General features: G+C 46.7%; 1 protein-coding gene across 1 annotated transcript in view; it reads left to right on the top strand.

Annotated features, from left to right (window-relative positions):
• Positions 1 to 21,381, top strand: part of rpgrip1l (RPGRIP1 like) — a 62,050-nt gene that overhangs the window by 13,805 nt on the left and 26,864 nt on the right. The window contains exons 7-17 of the mRNA XM_061221886.1: positions 438 to 543; positions 4,421 to 4,567; positions 4,806 to 4,879; positions 7,127 to 7,266; positions 9,840 to 9,946; positions 10,371 to 10,421; positions 11,456 to 11,635; positions 15,005 to 15,122; positions 17,191 to 17,643; positions 19,495 to 19,640; positions 20,240 to 20,597. Coding sequence (XP_061077870.1) covers positions 438 to 543; positions 4,421 to 4,567; positions 4,806 to 4,879; positions 7,127 to 7,266; positions 9,840 to 9,946; positions 10,371 to 10,421; positions 11,456 to 11,635; positions 15,005 to 15,122; positions 17,191 to 17,643; positions 19,495 to 19,640; positions 20,240 to 20,597 — 1,880 coding nt within the window. The remainder of the gene's footprint in view (positions 1 to 437; positions 544 to 4,420; positions 4,568 to 4,805; positions 4,880 to 7,126; positions 7,267 to 9,839; positions 9,947 to 10,370; positions 10,422 to 11,455; positions 11,636 to 15,004; positions 15,123 to 17,190; positions 17,644 to 19,494; positions 19,641 to 20,239; positions 20,598 to 21,381) is intronic.

Genomic DNA, 21,381 nt, shown 5'->3' with positions numbered 1-21,381 from the left:
AGATGTGGGGCTTTTGGACGTCCGCTGTCTGAACTGAATGCAGATGACTTTTCTCCCTTGTTGAGATTCCTCTCAACATATACATTGTGATGCACTTACATATGCAAGACAGTTTTCTTCTCTTTTCTAAAAAAAAAAAAAAATCTGTTTTTCAGTATCGCTGTGGGTAATATTCTAATAGTGACTTTACATAATTGTCCCAATCAGTTTTGGCTAGTAGTTAGATTGGTAAGCATGGTGCACATGTATGGAGTTTCAAATAATTACTTTTTGGTTGAAACCACAAACAAGTGTACCCCTTTTCTGGGAAATTGTCTTGATTTTCAGTTACAAGTTTTGGACGATTATAGAATAAGGGATGGTTGTACTGTTTTTTTTTTTTCAGCATTTTTTTCTTCAGAAGCTCCCCCTGACATGTTTGTGGTGGTCTATCTTAGGTTAACCATCAAGGACAACGTGGAGATGATCAAGCTCCAGAAACAGCTGGCTGAGAAAGGCAATGCATGCACTGTGCTGGAGGGAAGATACGTCCAGCTCCAAGAGGTGACCAGGCTCAACGTCCATGTTCTTGTCCTCGTCCTACTCACAATACGCCCCTGGGTTTTTATCACCTTCCTCTCCTAACGTAATGCCCACTTTCACACAGTCTTTCAAGGGATTCATGGGACACCAGAGTAACTAGCTGTGCTTTTGACACAGCAAGGTGTTCATCAGTGCTACAAAAGGTGTCTTTAAAGGAATTGATAGAAGCAATTAGATTATTCATTTATTTACTAATTTGTTCATTAACCATTGTGCCATCATCCACACTCCTCAATTAGTTTCCTTCCTTTTGTTTAGCACTTGGATATTTCTGGAATATTGGATGCTGTAATCAGTAGTTTTTTGTTTTTTTACTTCATAGTAGGCTTCAGTTCCTACCATCCCTAACTAATTGATATGGCAAGACCTTTTGAAAGAGTCTCTTCAGGGTTCTCTTAACCAAATGATGAAGCTCATAGGAGGTATTGCACTAAAGGTGCTGTGGCATAACAAATTGCTTACTAATTTAAATGCAAATACATTTCTGTTTGAAGAGAAAATAGCACTTACAACAGTGCTTAATCTTAGTATCATTTATTTAATAGGGCTATTAAATTCCATTTAAACACTCCTATTCTGCTTTCTAGTGGTACGTCTGAGCATTCTAAAGAAAGTGTAATTACAGAATACATTTTCAGTTTAATATAAGTGTATTTATGGGTCCTAACTAGATGATTGTGATTGGTGGTCATTGTTAAAGACATATTGGCGGACCTTTTTTTTCTTTCTTTTTTCTGGCTCTCCAAAGAACCTTCAGATTTATTTAACAGCCTCCTTTTGTTAAGTGCTGATGAGCATGATCATGGAAGGCTAAATGCACCTCCCTGAACTCTCTGTATCCAGTCTCAACCCTGGGTTAATAATTCATGCGTCTTAAAAGTCCGCAAGCCCTACAAACCCAGAACGACATAAAACCATAATTTAGTTCTTATGTCTCCGGTTGCTTGTTTTGTATGGAGCCCATTCCTGATAGTATTGTCAGTTTTTTGCATTGGGGGATGAGAAGTGTGATCGTACAGGGGGGGAAAAAAAACATGAAGATAGCAGATTGGCGTTGATTCATAAATTCCATTCGGAGACAGGAGTCTGTCTGCGAAGGCAGCACTTGATTTAAAGTGGTGTTGCAGTAAATTACGTGCTCTTAGAACAGCTTGGGATATTTTAATGGCTGATCTGCAGTGACGGGGGGAAATTGCTGCGTGTGCATATATTTAAATGGAGACAGTCTCACAGATGTGTCCCTGCCTGCGCTGTCACATGACCCACCTGTGGGCCGCGTGCTGTAACCCAGCCAAGGTCATCAGTGCACAGGGCTGTTTTTCTGCGGCGTTGTTGTCATTATTATACGTAATTGCCATTATTATAGATTTTCAGAAAATTGACTGAACGGCAATCCTGTAATCAGAATCAGAAAGTGTCTTTAATTCCCTTGTAGCTATCAAGGGATTGCTCATTAAAATTACATTTCAAAAGTGTATTCATGACACACTTTCCACCCACAGTATTCAGAATTCTCTTGTGTCAGTTTTTTTATTATTTTATTTTTTTTATTTTTTTTATTTTTGGAGTAAGGGGAATCCAATTCTGGCCATTAAAAACCACAATGATCCCCTAGACATAATTCTGGCGCATCCATATTTAAATAAAATATGCTTGTTTTTGTTTTGCTTTTCGTACGTCAGTCTTTTAATATATGATGCAATTGAACTCACTATATCCCTGTTTGGGTGGTAATTCTTCACAGAAACACATATTGGTATTTCCCTTGTGAATGCTGTAGTATTATTATTTCTTAGTATAGTATAGTTATTTCTTGGTCATTTGCGTAGTGTGTTGTGCTGCATTGTGGGTAAGCGCTGTGTAACGGCAGAGGTAACGGCAGGGTCGCTGCCCCCTAGCCTGCCTCGTGCTGCGGTAAAAAGCGATCTGGGAAACACAAGCCCTACAGCTCTTAAACTAGTGCGTGGTGCTCTGTGGTGCAGGGGCAGAAACACGAGCCCTACAGCTCCTAAACTCGTGCGTGGTGCTCTGTGGTGCAGGGGCAGAAACACGAGCCCTACAGCTCCTAATCGAGTGCTTGGTGCTCTGTGGCGCAGGGGCAGAAACACGAGCCCTACAGCTCCTAAACTAGTGCGTGGTGCTCTGTGGTGCAGGGGCAGAAACACGAGCCCTACAGCTCCTAATCGAGTGCTTGGTGCTCTGTGGCGCAGGGGCAGAAACACGAGCCCTACAGCTCCTAATCGAGTGCTTGGTGCTCTGTGGCGCAGGGGCAGAAACACGAGCCCTACAGCTCCTAAACTAGTGCGTGGTGCTCTGTGGTGCAGGGGCAGAAACACGAGCCCTACAGCTCCTAATCGAGTGCTTGGTGCTCTGTGGCGCAGGGGCAGAAACACGAGCCCTACAGCTCCTAAACTAGTGCGTGGTGCTCTGTGGTGCAGGGGCAGAAACACGAGCCCTACAGCTCCTAATCGAGTGCTTGGTGCTCTGTGGCAGAAACACGAGCCCTACAGCTCCTAATCGAGTGCTTGGTGCTCTGTGGCAGAAACACAAGCCCTACAGCTCCTTATCAAGTGCTTGGTGCTCTGTGGCAGAAACACGAGCCCTACAGCTCCTAAACGAGTGCGTGGTGCTCTGTGGTGGTGGGGCAGAAACACGAGCCCTACAGCTCCTAAACTAGTGCATGGTGCTCTGTGGCAGAAACAGGAGCCCTACAGCTCCTAATCGAGTGCGTGGTGCTCTGTGCTGAGGGGCAGAAACACGAGCCCTACAGCTCCTAAACCTGTGCTTGGTACTCTGTGGCGCAGGGGCAGAAACACGAGCCCTACAGCTCCTAAACCTGTGCTTGGTGCTCTGTGGCGCAGGGGCAGAAACACGAGCCCTACAGCTCCTAAACGAGTGCGTGGTGCTCTGTGCGGAGGGCCAGCGTCTCTGTGGCACGCGGCGACCCGCTCGCACATCTGCGGCCGGACTCCTGCGTGCCCCCCGCTCGTCACGCCTGCTCTGCGGCCCGTGTGCCGGGTCCCGTGTGCCGTGGTCTGCTCCCCAGATGCACGTTGAGGTCACTTCTCAGTAGTGAGGCCGGCTGGGTGTGCCGGTCCCACCCACTGCAGCTCTGGGGCTTGGCCCGGCGCCCGCGTGTGCGTGTGCACTCTGTCACGGCCATCGCCATCACAGAGCCAACACCGCCTCCTGCTGGCTGGCCTCAGTACAGCCCTGAAGGCCTGTGTCACATTTTCAGCCTTTGTCTCGTCCTAGTGTGACAATGTGTGAATCGTTCAGACATTTTTAGGCAGTAAAAGAACCCTCATGAATCTTTAAAACAGCAATTATGTTAATGCTACTTTATTGTGTCAAGTGGTTAAAGGTTTGAAAAAGCGTGCGTACTGTATCACACGCACGGACACACATATAGCCTATAGGTATCAAATATGCATAGTAATTGCCGATGAAAGCCTGTGTTCTAACTTGTACAAATTATGAATTAGATGTCCACACCTGTGATGTTGGGGAAATGTGAAAGCACTGCTGCCATGGGGCTGGATGTGATGGTGGCTAAAGCTAGCACTGCTGCCATGGGGCTGAATGTGATGATTTCCAAATCTAGCACTGCTGCCATGGGGTTGAATGTGATGATGGCTAAAGCTAGCACTAATGCCATAGCACTGAATGTGATGATGGCTAAAGCTAGCACTGCTGTGATTGTGATGGTGGCTAAAGCTAGCACTGCTGTGATTGTGATGGTGGCTAAAGCTAGCACTGCTGTGATTGTGATGGTGGCTAAAGCTAGCACTGCTGTGATTGTGATGGTGGCTAACTCTGTGGCTGGTGTGCTGTGCAGAACCAGAAGAGCCTGAAGGCCAGCCACAATGCCCTGATGGCCAAAGTGGAAGAGCAGGGCAGCCAGCTGAAAGAGGAGCGCCTGAGGAGCCTGGGTCTGGAGAAGCAGGTTCAGAGTAGCTCTCTGGCCCAGCGGCGGGTGGAAGAGGTAAGGGAAAATAAGAGTAAAACCTAATTATTATGAGTCTGTTTGAGCCTTCAATTCAAAACCAGAATACACAGAGTCTCCTTAGGACCAGAACACCCCTACTGCTTACAGTTTAGAGGTGGCTGCTACACAAATTAAGATTTGGGGATTTGATCTGTATTCTGTGAATGTGTGAGGTGCCTGATATGTGTGGTGTTGGCCATGACCTGAGACGTTTGCCCTGTCCTGCTCTCCTCAGCTGCAGGAACGCATCCAGGACCTGGAGAAGGAGAAGGAGTTGTTGAAGGAAAACTGTGATAAGCTTTTCAACAGGTGCACTTTTTATCTTGTTTTCTGCATTTTTGTGGTAGTTGAATGCTTCTGTCTATAGGATGAGGAGTACTGTCCTATCTGTTCTTACAAGATTACATTAGTGTGAAATAATTAGGGCACCCCTGGCCAAAAAGCCTTTTACAATTAATATCTAAGTGAGCAGAAGTAAACCTGGCTTCTAAATGGTACAACATGACACATTTCTTCCAAGTTTTAAAACAAATTACTTATTATTTCTTATTTATTACATTTCACAGTTTCAAAATAATAAAAAAGGAAAAAGGGCCTGAGCAAATGTTTGGGAACCCTGTCAGTTAGTAGTTTGTAATTCCTCCTCAGGCAACTATTACAGCTTGTAAACCCTTCCTGTAGCCAGCTAAGTGTCTTTCAATTCTCGCTTTTGGCATTCTTCCTGGCAGAACACCTCTAGAACACCTTCGAGGTATGCTTTAGATATTCTTGCTGGAATACCCGACCTCTCTTCAACTTCAATGTCTGGATTGACCTTTGAACAATAGCCTCTACAATTATTTTTTAAACCAGGGGTGCCCACATTTTTGTACCCCACTGTACCTCAGGTTTCTTGTACCTGACTTGAAAAACAGAAATGTTCACAAGAGTGAACTTGGTGACTCCCTCCTATTGAATCAATGTTATTTTTAAAAATGGCTGCCATAGAGGCACATTTTTGATGCTTCCATATCTGATTCTTTTTTTTCTTTTTTTTTCGATCATGGAGAGCTACCATTGTACCAACATTTTTCTCAGACAATGCTCAACTAGACTATCCTACTACAAGCAAAGATGTGGCTTGTTAGCCCCAGGCTAGACATCATACTAACTTCATCTAATAAGGACGTAACCACAAAGGTTCACTCCAGAATTTCTATGATTTTTGTTTAAACGCCCACGCATGCACACACAAAAACCTCTAAGGGCTGACATGCATTCAGCAGCATCTGTATTTATCACTGTATAAGGATCTGCTCACTATTTCCGACACTATACATCAGTGTTTCTGCTGTCACTATTCTAATAAAGAGAGCCTTTGTGTATTAGGGTGTAGTCTTAGTACTGTGTTCGTGTTGGTTGTAGACCTTTAGTGCTGTAGTCTTGTAGAATGTAGTCTTTTAGTGGTGCAGTCTTATAGAATGTAGACTTAACACTGCAGTGTTGTAGAATGTAGTCTTAGTATGGTAGTCTCGTAGAGATGCACCGGGGCTGGAAGGTACAGAAAGCATGTGTGCCTGAGTGATGATACTATATTCCATCACATCATAAACATAAAGTACAAGTGAAGAAAAATATGTGGAAAACACTGTGAGCTAAAGTGTTTATATTCTCTAGGGGTGGAAATTGGAGTTCTACAAAGTTGTAAAAAGCTCATCTTAGAAGTTAATCTTTTCTTCCTTTCATCAGCTGTCCAGTTATTGAGGAAAAAAAAATGATGTATAAATAATTGGAGAGATTATATTTTTAAAAAAACCCAGTTCCTGCTTAAGGCTCATGAAGTTCTTACAAAAGGATCTTTTTGCCCTTTTGCATTATTCATCGCAGCCCTGGAGAGCTGACCTAGTGTAGCATCTCATGTGTATATAGTCTTAATCGGCTGCAATGGAGAGACAAAGGCTGCTTTGATTGTGGCCGGGTAATGTGGGGGAGAGCTGCCAGCCTGACAGTGGCTGTGACTTCGGGCCGCGTCCCATGGCTGAGCCCCGCTTCCCCCACAATCCCGCAGGCTCCCTGGGGTTCAGCTGGGGGCCCGCCCCGCTCGCCGTAGGAGGCGTTTGTATGCGGAAAGAATGGTTTTGTCAGCAGCCTGTTGCTTGGGTTTGTTTAGGACTGCGCTCCCCGCTGGAGTATGTAACCAAATTCCTCTTCCCCCGTCCCACACTGGGAGCGCGCTGCCAGGATCCCTGGCTACGAGGCTTCAAATTAAGGCCAGCCCTCCTGCTCATCCCACAAACGCTTTCATGTTCCCAAACCGCACCCCGAGCCAGGCGCCTCGGTTTCAGCAGCAGCAGACCGGCATATGTTTGCCTAATTCCTGAGACATGATGACAGCGGTCTCTGAGACACGAAAAGCTTGCCGTTTTCTTTCCTTTTTTTTCACCTCTTTTTTTTTTTTCTTCTGTAATTGTTCTTCTCTGCTGTTAGTTGAGGACTTCCAATAGTCACACGCCGCACATTTTTTCATTACGGCTGTTTTTTTTGTTTCTGCACCCCTCGCCCCCCTCTCCCCCGCAGCGCTTTCGACGTGACCCAGGAGCAGCGGTGGAAGACCAGGGAACAGCAGCTGAAACTGCAGGTCGCCAACCTGGAGGTGGCCCTCAAGTCCGATCTCACCGACAAGAATGAGATTCTGGACAAGATCAAGGTGGAGCGAGGTAGATGCTGGCATCTCTGTCCTCGTGTCACTTTATGGAAGAGCCGCAGATTGTAACTGTGATATGCATTCAGAGGTGACCTAATCCCATTTATAGGCAAAACACTTACAGTATATGACTTCAACTTCATGCTATGTCCCCGGGCTGCATGTAGTTATCGAAGTCTCAGTGTTTGGCCTTAGTGTTTGGCTAAGATTGGGCATTCTTGAAAAGTGAAACCAATACATTCCACTTTGTCTACTGCTATCATGGGCCATCTTTCATTCTTAACCCCTTGCTCTCAAACCGCTTCAGCCAACAACCGCAGCAACAGTCGGCCCATTCATCCTGAATTGTGACACCAAAGCCACAAAGCAAAAGAGCCTTTCGCGCGTTTGATACGATGACATACGTTGATGGTGGAAATCTGATTTGAACTAAGATTGCTATGAAAGATCCCATTGTTCCCATATGCTGATGCGTGCTGTAAATTCACAGTAGCTTGGAGTTTTCCTTGCTCTGGTGTGGTCGTGCAAAAAAAAAAAAGGCCAGCGCTCTACTCCGTCGCATGCCCGTCAATTACAAAACTTGTTCGTACAGCTTAGATCAACAGTCAGGGGCCTGTGGTCAAACACGAGCCGTACCAGAGAACTGGATCGGGGTTTGGTTAACATGAATGTCACACAAACTGCTGTTACCCGCAGAAGGCTGGTGCAGAGGGACACGGACGTGGGCGGAGCCTTCTTGTCCAGTTTTTAGGGAAGAAAGAAATGGCAGTAGTTTGGCACCTCTGACATGGCCTTAGCCTCCTCAGACATGTCTGTTCCTGGCCACAAAATGCTTTGGGCGGACGTGCGTGAGGCCTGCTATTTCCTGTTCTCCATGTCGTCAGAAAGGCTGCATTCCCATCCCCTGCAGATCACAGTGGCTTCTGGTCCGGCTTAATGCTGGCTCCAGCCTTTCCTTGCCTCAGTTCCATGGATAATACACCCGGAGACAACATCGTAACGCTCCCTCCAGTACCCTTAGTGGAGCAGTGTTTTTTTAGGCATCACGCTTGAACTTATTCATCTCAGCTGGGCAAGGCTGTTTAAATAATATTCTGCAGTCTATCAGGGTATTTATTCACTTTCACTACCAAAGTCCCATTCCAGCATGTCGCGTGGCGTGCTCAAATCCAAAACAAATCTGTCAGACCAGAACCCGTTTCACAGCCTTCTGTATATTACTCATGTCTAGCTCAATATCCTAAGAATTTTGGAGACTTTTTATGTTGGGTTGGGTTTGTTTTTGTTTGTTGTTTCTTGGTGTGTAGATTTGACCATAATTGTAAACCAGAGAATACTCTGTTGTGTACAAAGATATGAATAGTTTTTGATTCTTAAGTTCTCCGACAGTCCTGTATATTACTAGAAACTGTCAGGAACTAGAAATGTCAAGGCCCGGTCCATATGTGACATTCTGACCCCTTCCATAAACACAATTATCTGCTCTGCGAGATTTGTCTGTTTTATATGAGCACATTGGGACCTTTTGAAGTCTCTCTCCGAAGAAGGTGGGCAGCAGTTGGAACTTACAGTAGTATTCGACTGAAGTCAGACTGTCAGCATACTGTCATTTTAATCATAGCATCTAAAAATGTCATCTTTATACGTGACACCAGAGGGAGGCTAAATTTAACGGGGGTGTGTTTTCTCCATGGATTTGCCACCATGAAGTCATTATAATGCTGCGTGCTTTCCATTGACATGCGGTACATGCTCATGCAGTCATGCCTAATTTTGCCCCTTATTTCTGAGAGGACCCACTTACAGAGTATGTGGATGTGCCAGCAATGCAGTCAACTATTAGTTGTGGCTTTTGCCTCGGGATGCGGTGGTGATATAGCAGCATATGTACTAGATGGGGCAACAAGATTGAGTCTTTAGGCAGTTCAATGGTTTGACAGATTAGCACAAGATCGCCAGCCGCAGTCAAATTTACCCTATTCGAAAAAATCGTTCCGGTTCTTCCTCTTCTTTGGCTTCACAGAAGGGAGCTCCCATTTTAATATGACACTGCTATGAGTGTGGGTGGCCAAGACTCAGAGGGGGACAGACTGGAAGGGGACCGGTTCGGCTCAGTGACTTTGTCATCATTGTGTCCCCTCGAAGCCACGCTATCGGCAGGTATCGGGTAGCATGAGAAACGGGGGAAGGGGAAGAGTTAATTATCCGTACATGTCAAAAGGGCTCGCGGGCTAATAAGGGCTGGAGACAGCCGATAACTCTGCGGGCTCCGACTAGGGTGGTCTTCCCTCAGAAGACAAGACACCCGCTGACACTGATCCTGCGGCCTGACCGACCGGCTCTGCTCACTGGAACGGCCCTCCCCGCCCAGCCCTCATCCGCTGTTCCCTGGAAGCGGCCGTGGGGACTGGGCTGAAATCCGGACTTTAAGTCCCCCCCCCCCCTCCTGTAACTCTCCGGCATTTCCCAATGAGCCCCTGGCCTTTTCATCACATTAAATCACATAAAAGCAATAAGCTAATTACGTGTGGCCCCTGCGCACGGGCGCTAAACGCGGGCCTAACGTAATTGATGTTATCATTTCAGAGCTGAATGAAAAGTTGTCGCAGCAGAACGGAGATTTACAGCTCCGCTTTCTGGAGCAAAAACAGCAGCTGGACGAAATAAAAGATCGCATGAAGTTCTTCACCAAGGTAAAAACCGCAGCAGAGCTCCGTGCCAAAACACACACTTATCACAGGCTTCGCTATTCCACTGAGGACACAAAAACACAGCCTTTCTATTCCACTGAGGACGCATCTAGATTAATGCATATGTTTATTTCTGTATATTTCGTAGAGGGTTTTGTGTGTGTCGGTGTGTGTCAGTTTTCCTTTAATCATTCATTGGTCTTTTTCTGTGTTGAAAAGAGTATTTGCCGATGTTTTATGCATGATACAATATGCATCTTAAAAGCGAAAGCAGCAGGAACGGGAGGAAAATGCAAAGAGTACAGCCGACATTTACTTATTCATGACATTCCAGGAAGAGCTCCCGTGTTTAGAGCAAATCCATGTTATTTCTGCCGCGTCTCCCGGATTCCATCCCCTCTCCTCACTGATTGTTTTTTAATTTCAGGAGAGCGATATCGACATGGCCGAACTGAGTGAGGCGCTCATGCTCATAAAGGTAATTCCGAGACGGCGGTCCCCCACCCTCCGATCGGAGCCGGGCGCTGTCGTTTTAATATCGGGGTGACCCCGCCGCCGCCCCGGATACAGCGGCTGCCATTTCGGGTGGCCCGCTCATTTGTGTGCCCTTAAGTGGCTAACGCCGACTGCTCATACATGGGCAAATGTCAGCTTATTAATATGGTGAAAGCGCAGGGGAGAGGGACGGGGCGGGGAGATGAGATTTATTTGGGCTCTGTACATATTTCATTATTACCACCAAAGTGAATTACTCCAGACCCGTGTTCACTGCACTTCATTTTTTGTTCTTTTGTCTTTGCAATAATAATGAGCTGTCCTTTGCCTGGCCTGGCCTCTCTCTGATGTCGGGACGGTAGAGACGAAGAGACGGGGTGTGAATATCTCAGAGAGAGAAATGAGACGCCGCATACTAAGCGATAGTGTGAACAGCTAGGCTCCTAGTGAACTGATTTCTGTTTAGCAGGGCCCTGTTAAAGGAGTGTGTACGGATAGGGCACCAGCTGTTATTTGCGTAAGATGCAGCGACCGTATGGGTTTTGTTTTCAGATGAATATCGAAACTATTGGGAGTGTCTTCATTTTTTTGGGAGTGCTTATTCTGTGGTAGCAGGAGACCTCTTCGTGACCTTTCCGATGTCAAGCACTCCCTTACTCTTGTGTTTTATGATGAAATGTGCCATTGCCTCTTTTTGATCTACAGTCCAAACCATTTTTCTGGCAACCAGTTTTTGCTGTGCAAGTCAGCCATCTAATGGACGATTATAGAACATGTTTTGAGTTCTCTGTATGGCAACACATTTAAACATGAGTTTGTGCATTGTCTTCTAATTTTCACATTTCAAGCTCAAAAGTACTCTGAACCAAATGTCCTTTGTTCATTTTGCCATTCGTGTTTGTTTTTGTTTTTTCCAAAACAACGGACCGCAGTGACCGCATGCGATAACGAATGTTCCCTTCAGTAGCTTTCTCCAAGACTGCGTGAGAAGTGAGGTTCTCTCCTCTCTCTCTGCAGGTTAGGAACACGCAGAAGAACAAGGACCTGGGCTTCCTGGAAAAGGCGGAGGCGGAGGTGCAGAGGGATCTGGATCGCACCTTGCGGGAGCTCCAGGCCACGCAGGCCGAGACGGTCCAGGAGCTGGAGAAGACCCGCAACATGCTGATTATGCAGCACAAGATCAACAAAGACTACCAGGTACCCCAGTGCCATGACAGGGCAACCAGGCTACAGATCACTGCCTCACCCTCGCGCTTCAGCCACAGTGAGAGAGAATCTCCAACTCATCTATTTAGTGTTTTCTGTTCAGTTAGGGTCTTTTATCATCCATCAGATGATGTAAACCCTGCTGTCCTTTCTGGTGAGGCTGAAAACAGAGAACTGTATTCTTGCACAGTGGGCCTGGGACTTATTAAAGCCTCATTTATCATGTGTAAATAACCTCAAATTATCTATAAAAAATGAAAAACATTTTTCCCCTCCTTCATCTGGGTCTGATTAATATTTTATGGCACGTAATTAAATTTTCTGGATGCTTGAACGGTACACGAGATGGGGTACGGAGTATTTGCTCTGTTTACACATTGATGTTTCTTTTGGGAAAACTGTCAGTGAGTGCAGGTTCCTTTTTTTCCTCCTCCATTTTCTCATATGTCTTAAATCAGCGTGGACCTGTGATGGGAGATGGCAGCAGATGATACAAATTAAACACACCTCAGTTAAAACAGACTCTGCCACAGAAGAGCCTCGCTGTCTTACAACTGCCATTTACATTTCACCGCCGTCGATGCGTCCATCACTCAACTGCCACTTTAACTTTACTTAGCTGAGAGCTGAGCTGTGGGCACCAAGCGCAGCCTCTCTAAATAGACTCTGAAATTCGACAGCACTCTTTATATCCAAGTCAATTTGAAATTGTTTGAAAGAAGAAAGAAATTAAGGATTTTGCAAGTACATTAACCAGAAAGTAATTATCCGACATACGGTTAGTTTTGTATTAATACTTAAACTCCGGCGCTGTAGTTAAGCATTTTATCTTCACTCCAGCTGTTCTCTTGCTGACAAGAACATTAAAGGGACTTTGTCCATAATGTAGCACATCCATATATAGATACCTCTATTATGAGCGGTTCCTAAGGGACCATGGCAGCCTTACATACAGAACTTCATAAAGGGCCTATTTCTTATTCCTTTGGTTTTCTCCCTGCCTTCTCTTTTTCATATGGCACACGCCGCTGTACTTCTCAGGACATGATTTGAGAGAAATTGTAGTAAATGCATGTTTTCCGGTGCGAAAACATTGTCAGTTGAGCACATTCCACTCTATTACCATCTCACTTGGGTGTAGAGCAAGGAGGAATCTTCAGTACTGTGAATCGGGGACATACTGTAGGGGTTGGCCTGGGAATCTTTTAATTTATTCTCGGATATTCTGCCTCATTTCAGGCTGTCAGTTGTGGAGTCACAGACGTACTGCATTTCACTAAGCAGCCAGGCGGGGGGAAAAATAATGAATTGAATTTGTTGTTTTATTTTGCGGCCTCCTAAGAGCCAAGAGCTTTTCAAACATTAAGATAATTTGGGCTCTGTTTATATTCCTCTGAAGCGAATGCACTTTTTCTGATTGAATCATGGGATAAGCGGCACCAGCTTGCAGTCGCTGCAAATTTGTCAAAGCGGCCTGCCAAGAAGCCGTAAGCCCGGAGAAGCCGCCGGTGCCACATCCGTCACGCCTTGAAGCAGCTTAAACCACAGGACGTGTACGTGCCCGCCAAAACAGCTGCCACGCCGTGCCACGTGCCCGATTGATCAGCCCAACGTCACGAGCGGAGCATTGACAAGCGGGCGCGCTGGAGAGCGCTTCCCCCCGCACGTTACAGCGGGAGCGCCGAGCTCTCCCCGGCACCGCACGTCCTAGTTATCCGCTCTTAGAGGAAGCCGGGCAAATTGGAAGCAGGTGTCATCCCCCGCTCTGCCGAACGGCTCCCCTCGTCCTCTCCGGAGTTTCATTTACCCTTTATTACTGCGCGCGCGGGTCTCTCTATCTGCGGCCTCCCTGAGGTTCGCTTGTGTTTCCAGTGATTATGAGAAAGTAAATGCTTTTGAGGGGATGTGGTGTCTAATGGGCCGGGCCTGCTTCTCGAGAGCCAGAGCCTGAATCAGAATCAATACATGCAGAACAGCACAAATATCCACCAGGGAACGCAGTGCGTGTTTTAATACATTCACAATCAATTATTCTTACTCAGGGCCTGCTCCTCTGCACGCAGCCCGTGTTCATCATATGTACCTATTCCTCTTAAAAGTGCCGTGTGCCTCGCAACACTGTACCCTTAAAGCAGGGGCTATTAAGAAAGAACCTTTCTCGTGTATTTTTTGCTTTATTTATTGCATATTTGGCAGATTTTTTTTTAAAGCTGTTTTGATATTGACGAACGATGTGAGATATTGGTTAAATGATTAAGTGTTTTTCCCTGTTATTCCCTGTGGTAGCTCTGGTTAGAACCCTTCGGAAATGTGGAACACGGCGGTAAAATATGACCTTCTCAGGTGGACTGTTCCTTTTCACAGCTGATGCCGGTTCCACATCAAAGTAACACGTTCCCTGATTTGAAATGAACCTGTCAGAGAGAAGGTATGCAGTCTGTGTTAGGTTAAAGCTGCTGTGCCATGCATACCGTGCAGTCCTTCTGATATGTGCAATATTTCCATTGTTGCCTGGATACTAATTGTTCAAAAAGATAGAGGGTACGCAACTACGAGATGCCTTGAAGTTGCCGTACTAAATACGTGGCGAAACGTTTTTAAAATCGACGACCATAAAAATGTTAATTTATGATTACGGCCTGTTTGCAATTTGGCCAGGCTACTGCATTATTACGTGAGCCTGAGTAGGACCATTATATTCAGGGACACAGCTAAATGCAATTTATGGTACAGAATAAAAGAAATTGAGAAGAGAAACCGTAGCCCGGTACAGTAACTGCCTGCTCTCATCTCCAGTTCAGCTCCAGATGTGGGAAAGAGAACTAGTCCTGTAGGTTTTCCCTTTAAACTCAGTGGGAGGGAGCCCCGCTCTGTGAAGTTACACAACAAGGCCCGACTGAACGAAGGGGTCAGGCCGTCTTGCGCTCTGAACATCGTGATCAAACGTCTCCGAGCGTGTCCTTTGTATTCCCCCGCACGTGTTGGCTGCAGAATGTGTCTGATGGCTGATTGTTTAAGAGGACGGATGGAAAAAGAGAAAAGGAAAAGTGGTCGGGTTCGCACATGTGCTGGTGATATACTGTACCCGAGTCGGAATCTGCCTCGACGCATCACCTGACTTCACCCCGTCCACGCGTCCGGGCCGTAGCGGTGTCGGCGGTACGACCCGCGGACCCGCGCACCGGTCATCAGCGCACTCAAAGGGGCCGGTTCCCCCCCGCTGGCGGTGTCACGCGCTCGCTCCCGCGTGCCGTGCGCGGTCGAGCGGCGTTGGGCGCGGCGTACCGGCCCGCTCGGGGGGCGGCCAGGCCTACGGGACGCAGGTGTTCCGCCCGTAATCCCTTTATTCCCCGCTTTCAGACGGAGGTGGAGGCCGTGACCCGCAAGATGGAAGACATTAAAGTGGAGTACGAGCTGAAACTGGAGAGCCTGGCCCAGCTGCTCGACATGAGGGCGGCCCGGATCAGGAAACTAGAAGGTATATCAAAAGCCCGGCTCCCCATTTATAAGGCCATTTTCTCATTCCACCCCCTCTAAGGGGGGAAAAAAAACGCTTTAAAGATGAAATTGTCCTGAGAGAACATAAAAGTCTTGTTTTACGTTGACATTGATGTTGATGCTGATGTTTTATCAGTGCGAGGCACGTTTGTGATTTATCGAGCTGCGCGTTACTTTTAAGTCATGCGTTTCACTACTCTTAAGATGTTCCATTTTATGTCCCTTTGTTTAACATCCCCTCGGTTGGCTGCTGAATTTACGTCTGAACACTGTTGTAAGAAAACTTTAAATCCCCAGACAGTTCACAGTGTATGTGCAACTGCACAATGTCTTATGACACTAGTTACAAAGCCTGGGCCCATGAACATGAGCTTTTTGGGGGTATTTATTGCAGTTGTAACAAGCATTATTTTGGTTTGGTTCGTTCAGTTAGGGTTACGAAAATGAAGCCGCGTTTGACAGGAAGCATTCCAGAGCGGTTCGGTTGTGGAGTCCCGTTGCCACCCACTCCTGCTGACAGCTGTATCCCACAATGCACCCTGGCTCACTCTGATGGTGGCCCTCGGTCCTCAAAGCGTGTCACTTGTAATAGGTTTAAATGGCTTATAATCTGAGCCGTATGTCTGCAAATTTGAGCGCAACTAACCGCTACATTGCGCTCCTCTGACAGTGGATCCGCAAGTCAACACTGTCTTAGACGGATTTATCTGCCTTATGTGAAATAATCTTTTTGTAATTCATATTTGACTCATGAATTCGTGGCTCATAGCTAATTTCAGTGTTCTGTTTTAGCCATGGAAATTAATGTGGCATGAGTTTCTGGCAGTCTTAGCAATACGTGTACCTCACAAAGTACGGCATGCCAAACTAGCATGTAGGAAGGGTGGCTGGTTCCTCAGGGCTATTTTCCCCAATAACACACATTGTTTGGATGAAGAGAATCCCCCTGGCATGTATCCAGCATCGTGTAAATGCACACTAAACAGAGTTTCTGTTCTCCTCTGATTTACATGTTGCTCTCATCAATGGAAAAAGGGAATCTTCATAATAACAAGCATATGCAGCACTCTCTGTCCTTGCGGTTTTCCCTCCGCTATAAATCGGAGGTATGAGGCCTTTTTTTTTTTTTTTGTTCCGGGTGACGTGTAAGACAGGTTTAAATGGGTGTAATTTCGCTTTTAAGGGACTTTGTGACTCATTAAGTTGCGCTCATTTGCGTGTAGGCTGCCACAGTCCTGGAACGTTAGGCCCTCCGAACAGTCAGAAGTCTTTTTGTCGTCAGCCTTCCAGACATCTGGTGCCGGTGTTGCCGGGCGAGCGCATGCCAACACGAGCGCATTAGGCCCCCGACCGTCGCGTCCAGCCCAGATCCTACCCTGAGAGCACCATAATCAAAAACTCACGGAGCATTCGTACTTCATACGGTTAGAAAAGCCTCTTCCTCCACAGCAGCCCAGCCCTGGTGGAGTTATGAGGCAGACATGAGGCAGCCACATCTCAGACCTGCTTTCACTGTGGTCCAGATAGCATAGCTGCTAATTTTTACAGTACACAAAATGGCCGCCCTGTGGTTCAGTGTGGCTTATTGTTAAATAACTGCGTTGCACAAACTGTCTGATTCAGTTTCAGTGCTTGCTGGCAGATGATAATGGCCCATTACAGCTTAGCCCTATAGAGTCAGGCACAGTATGGATTATGTAGGCGAGAGCCCCACAACTGCAATATTTTCTGCAGCTACACTGAGTGGCAGTTTTTAGATTCTTCTTGTCAACAAGTTTCATAGCATCTCCCTGGGCTTGTAAATAACTCCACTTCCATAAATGCTTCTCGCAGCTTTATTGATCTGCATACTTACCGCAGAAGAACAGGCCTTGTGAAATGTTTTACAGCTCCTAACTTTGCTAAATGCTAACACATCATGCGAATGAAGCAATGGTCCCTCGTAAAGTCCTGCGGCTGCGTGTTGTTATGCCTGTTCATGGTTTTTTTTGTGTGTGTGTGTGTGTGAACGCTAAATGAAACCATTCTGTCACCGGTCCTTCTAACAGCCCAATTAAAAGACATCGCCTACGGCACCAAGAGCCACGTGTTCAGGGCAGAAGTCACCGAGCAGGACGTGGCGGATGAGTTCGATGAGACCGTGCACCTGGAGCGGGGGGAGAACCTCCTGGAGATCCACGTCGCGAAGGCCGGCCTGACCCCGGCGGCGCTGCGGGCCCTGGGGGACCCGGAGCCCTCCACCTTCTGCACCTTCGCCTTCTACGACTTCCAGCTGCAGGCCACGCCGGTGGTGCGGGGCCCCAGCCCGGCCTTCGGCTTCACCTCGCAGTACACGGTGCGCGTGGACGACCTCTTCCTGCAGTACCTCCAGAGGAACAGCGTCACCCTGGAGCTGCAGCTGGCCCGAGGCCTGGACTACCAGACCGTGGCCGCCTGCCAGCTGCGGCTGCACCAGATCCTGGAGCACAGCGGCAAGGTGTTCGGCTCGGCCCCGCTGGTCGGTGAGCGAGACCTCGACGCCGCGCTCTCTCTGTTATTGAGGCCCTGCCGATGCGGATGCCGCCGTTAGCTCGGCTTCTCTGCGCTCAGTGTGTTCTCCGTGCATTTCCCCTGAGAGTACGACCCAGGCAATAGATATTCAGCAGGTTAATATGCACGTACAGTGCAAAAAAAGAAGTAAAAGTTCATTAAGTAGCCACTGTGGGTCAAGCGGCCAGTTTCGGTGTTATGGAATAGCACTGCGCATTATTAATGTTCGAGTAATTATACACTGCCAGGAGTTCACATGCTCCTGCACCTTTGTCCAGTTATCCTGACGTAATTGTAATTGTTAAAATCTTTAACTTGCATCTGGCAACCACAGTTTGCGATTAAATCTTCCCACCCTCCCAAAGCTCTTGTTCATAGTGGCTTGTTTCTAATTAACAGCTGTTGTGTGAAATATAACTATTTTCTCCCTGTGGTTGCTTTTTTCCTGGCTTCATGTGGTCTATCTACATTTTTTCTGTGATTTAATTTATTTTGTTAACTATTGAAAACAATTGAAAGCATGTGATGATATTGTATAAGTGAGCGCATTTCCAGATTAATATTACTATTAATATATTAATATTGACCACAACTCTAAATCGTCTTGTCCGCATTGGAATAAGAATTTAAAATACGGCTTTAGGATTAGTCCTGTTAAGAGGTTTCCAGTCCTTTCCCTTGCTCGAAGGTACACTGTGAGTTACTTCCAGTGCATGGCCTTGCTGGATAGCATGGAGACGTTGGAATGGAATGGAATTATATTGCCATGGTCCATAGAAAATGTCATTAGCTCAAGCCAAAGTACCTGGGTCTCAAGCCCATTCCTTCGTTCTTCTTTTAAATTGCTTTCTCTATTTTTAGTGTTTCATTAAAGAAAAATTAAAGTGGCTAAAGGAACCTCCTTTTGCTGGGGCTTGGGTAGAAACCAGACAGATTTCCCATTGGGAAGAATGAGCTTAATGCATTAACTCAGCCCCTGGTGGCATTTACCAAATCAGTCCGGCCCGAAAAGGCTTAATTCAATTGAGTATGCAAGCATAAGTCAATAACATTTAAATAGAGTGCGCACAAGTGGGAGGCGCTTGTGTGCCCTTCGATTGCGTCTCCGCAGATCTTTATCTACCTCACCCATCCTCCTCTGTAAATTGTCATTCAGTTCTACAGGTTACACACATAGCGTACACCCTTTCTCTCTGGGTGCCTTTTTATTTATAGAATGTTAGGTTTTTTTTTTGCCCCAAAGCATTTTTATAGTCGTTCGTTTTGGACGTTCTTTTTGGCCGCAGAAGTTGATGCCTTGCTGGAGTCAGCACTAAATCGGGGTGCAGTCCCTGTGGACAGCCTTTCTGCCGGCAGCAGCCGGAGTCAGGAGTGCACAGCTCCGAGTGGAGCCGAGAACATTTAGTTCATGATGTTTTGTGTTGAGAAAAATAATTCCTTTTGCCAGCCAAGCTGTGTTTTACAAGCAGAAACTCGACTGCAATTAAGCCTCAGTGGTTTGGTTTGGCTGCGCGCGATGGCAGTGTTCTGCCCTGGCACTCTGACTTGCTCGTGGCCCTCCGTAATTAAACAAGAAAGCAAACAAACACACATATAACCCCAAAGGCCTCGAAATCTGTGTGATTGAAGGGGGGGGAAAGTGAAGGAATGATGACTTGGCAAAAGGTGTGGAAATGTTTTCCGCATTGGCTTCGGAATGGAGAAATTGATTTGTCTTGGAAAAATGCTGGGTGTAATTTCAGTGGAGTTGTGATTGCAGAAGCTTGGCCTTCGCTGACAGTCCTTGTAGTTTATATTTCTTTGCTTTGGTGCCTGTTTCTCAGGTGTGGTAGGGGAGGTCCAGTCGTTCGGCACGCTGGAGTACTGGCTGAGGCTACGGCTGCCCATGGACCAGGCTATCCGCTTGTACAAGGAGCGCACGAAGGCTCTGGGATACCTCAGCTTTAACCACAGAGAGGAGGGACAGCAGGTACAGTAAAGCACAGCTCAGCTTTAACCACAGAGAGGATGGACAGCAGGTACAGTAAAGTACATCTCAGCTTTAACCACAGAGAGGAGGGACAGCAGGTACAGTAAAGCACAACTCAGCTTTAACCACAGAGAGTTAGGGAAGGACCAGCAGGTACAGTAAAGCACAACTTAGCTTTAACCACAGAGAGGAAGGGAAGGACCAGCAGGTTCAGTAAAGCACAGCTCAGCTGGTGGTGCCATATGAATCACAGTTCAGTTCAAAATGCTGTTGAAGGCCTCTGTAGGGTTTCAAAGAATGCATTACAGAGAATTGCTCATTTGAACATAACTATTTTTTTGTGATCTTGTGAAGTAACGAGGCGAGGTTTGAGACCAAAGCAATGAGACATTTGACCTAAAGATGTCAAATGGATGACAAACTGATGTAAAGAGAATATTGAATAATACCACAAAAGTGATAATGGAGTATACATATGCAGTATGAATAATAACCATAAAGCCATAAAGCAACAACAGAGAATGTATAAATGATAGGTTCCGGATAGAGCAGGTGAAATGGCGAGTGATGAGATGATAGATTTCCTCTCTGTTCCCCAGCCTTCAGCGGTCCCTCCCGAGGCGTCGGTGGACGATGGGCTGAACGAGCTCCACGTGACGCTGCACTGCTGCGGCGGCCTGAGGGCCCGTGAGCCGCACTCCCAGCCCAGCCCCTACGTGGTCTACAAGCTCTTCGACTTCCCCGACCACGACACCAGCATCCTGCCCAACAGCAACAGCCCGCAGTTCGACGACCACGTGGCCTTCCCCGTGCCCATGACCGCCGACCTGGACCGCTACCTGAAGGGCGAGGCCCTGCTGCTCTACGTGTTCGACGACAAGGAGACCGACAGCCACCTGTACCTGGGCAAAGCCAGAGTTCCCCTCATCTCTCTGGCTCACGACAAGTGCATCACAGGTTAGGCGCCATGCGTTCTGTTTCCCAAGCCCGCCCACTATGACACCACTACAGCCACAGTTAGCAGTGACCCAATCAGGGCCCGGTCTGGACCGTGGGCCACAGCGCTGCACTGAGAGCTAGTCAGTTCAGCCGGATACGCACTACCTCCTTTGAGCCCTGACCCATAGCTGATTGTATGTGAAGCTTTTTTTGTGAAGTCCCTGTGAGTTATTTTTAATGTGGCACTTGAAACAATGCCCCGGCTTGCACATCTAGAGAAAGGAAAAGTCATTCACACACTCATTTCTGTCCGGACACACCTATCTTTAATAATGACTTACTTTCCCATTTAGCCCTGTAATGCTCATTTGCAAAATTAGAAATTAGCCAATTAGCCCAATAGTTAATGAGTAACATATTTTTTGGAAATCTGTGTGAGTAATATTTGGCTGGCTCAGCTTTGTTCTGCCTTTTATTATTTCTTATAGGCTAATTAAGAGATTAGCCGTTATAGAAATTCCTCGGTCCTCCCATTACACGTAAAAACCTCTCCTCTTTTGTACGTCCAGCTCGGTTCTCGGGCTGAAATTGTTGTTCCATTACAGCCTTTTCCCGGGGTCTCTGGTTACATAGCTCATTGGCAGCATTGGCACGACTTCCCTATTAAAGTGCCTTTGATAGCATGTTGTATGATGTGTGGAACGGGCTTGGAGTATCGCGAGCAGGGTTGACCTGTATCAACCCGTATCATGATATCAGCAGAGTCGCTTTTACCCTGTGACGGAAAATGGTTCTTATTGCA

This window comes from Conger conger, chromosome 15 (assembly GCF_963514075.1).
Source record: "Conger conger chromosome 15, fConCon1.1, whole genome shotgun sequence".
In the NCBI taxonomy this organism is placed as follows: domain Eukaryota; kingdom Metazoa; phylum Chordata; class Actinopteri; order Anguilliformes; family Congridae; genus Conger; species Conger conger.
The sequence above is the reverse complement of the archived record's forward strand: the minus strand, read 5'-3'. Positions and strand labels throughout refer to the sequence as shown.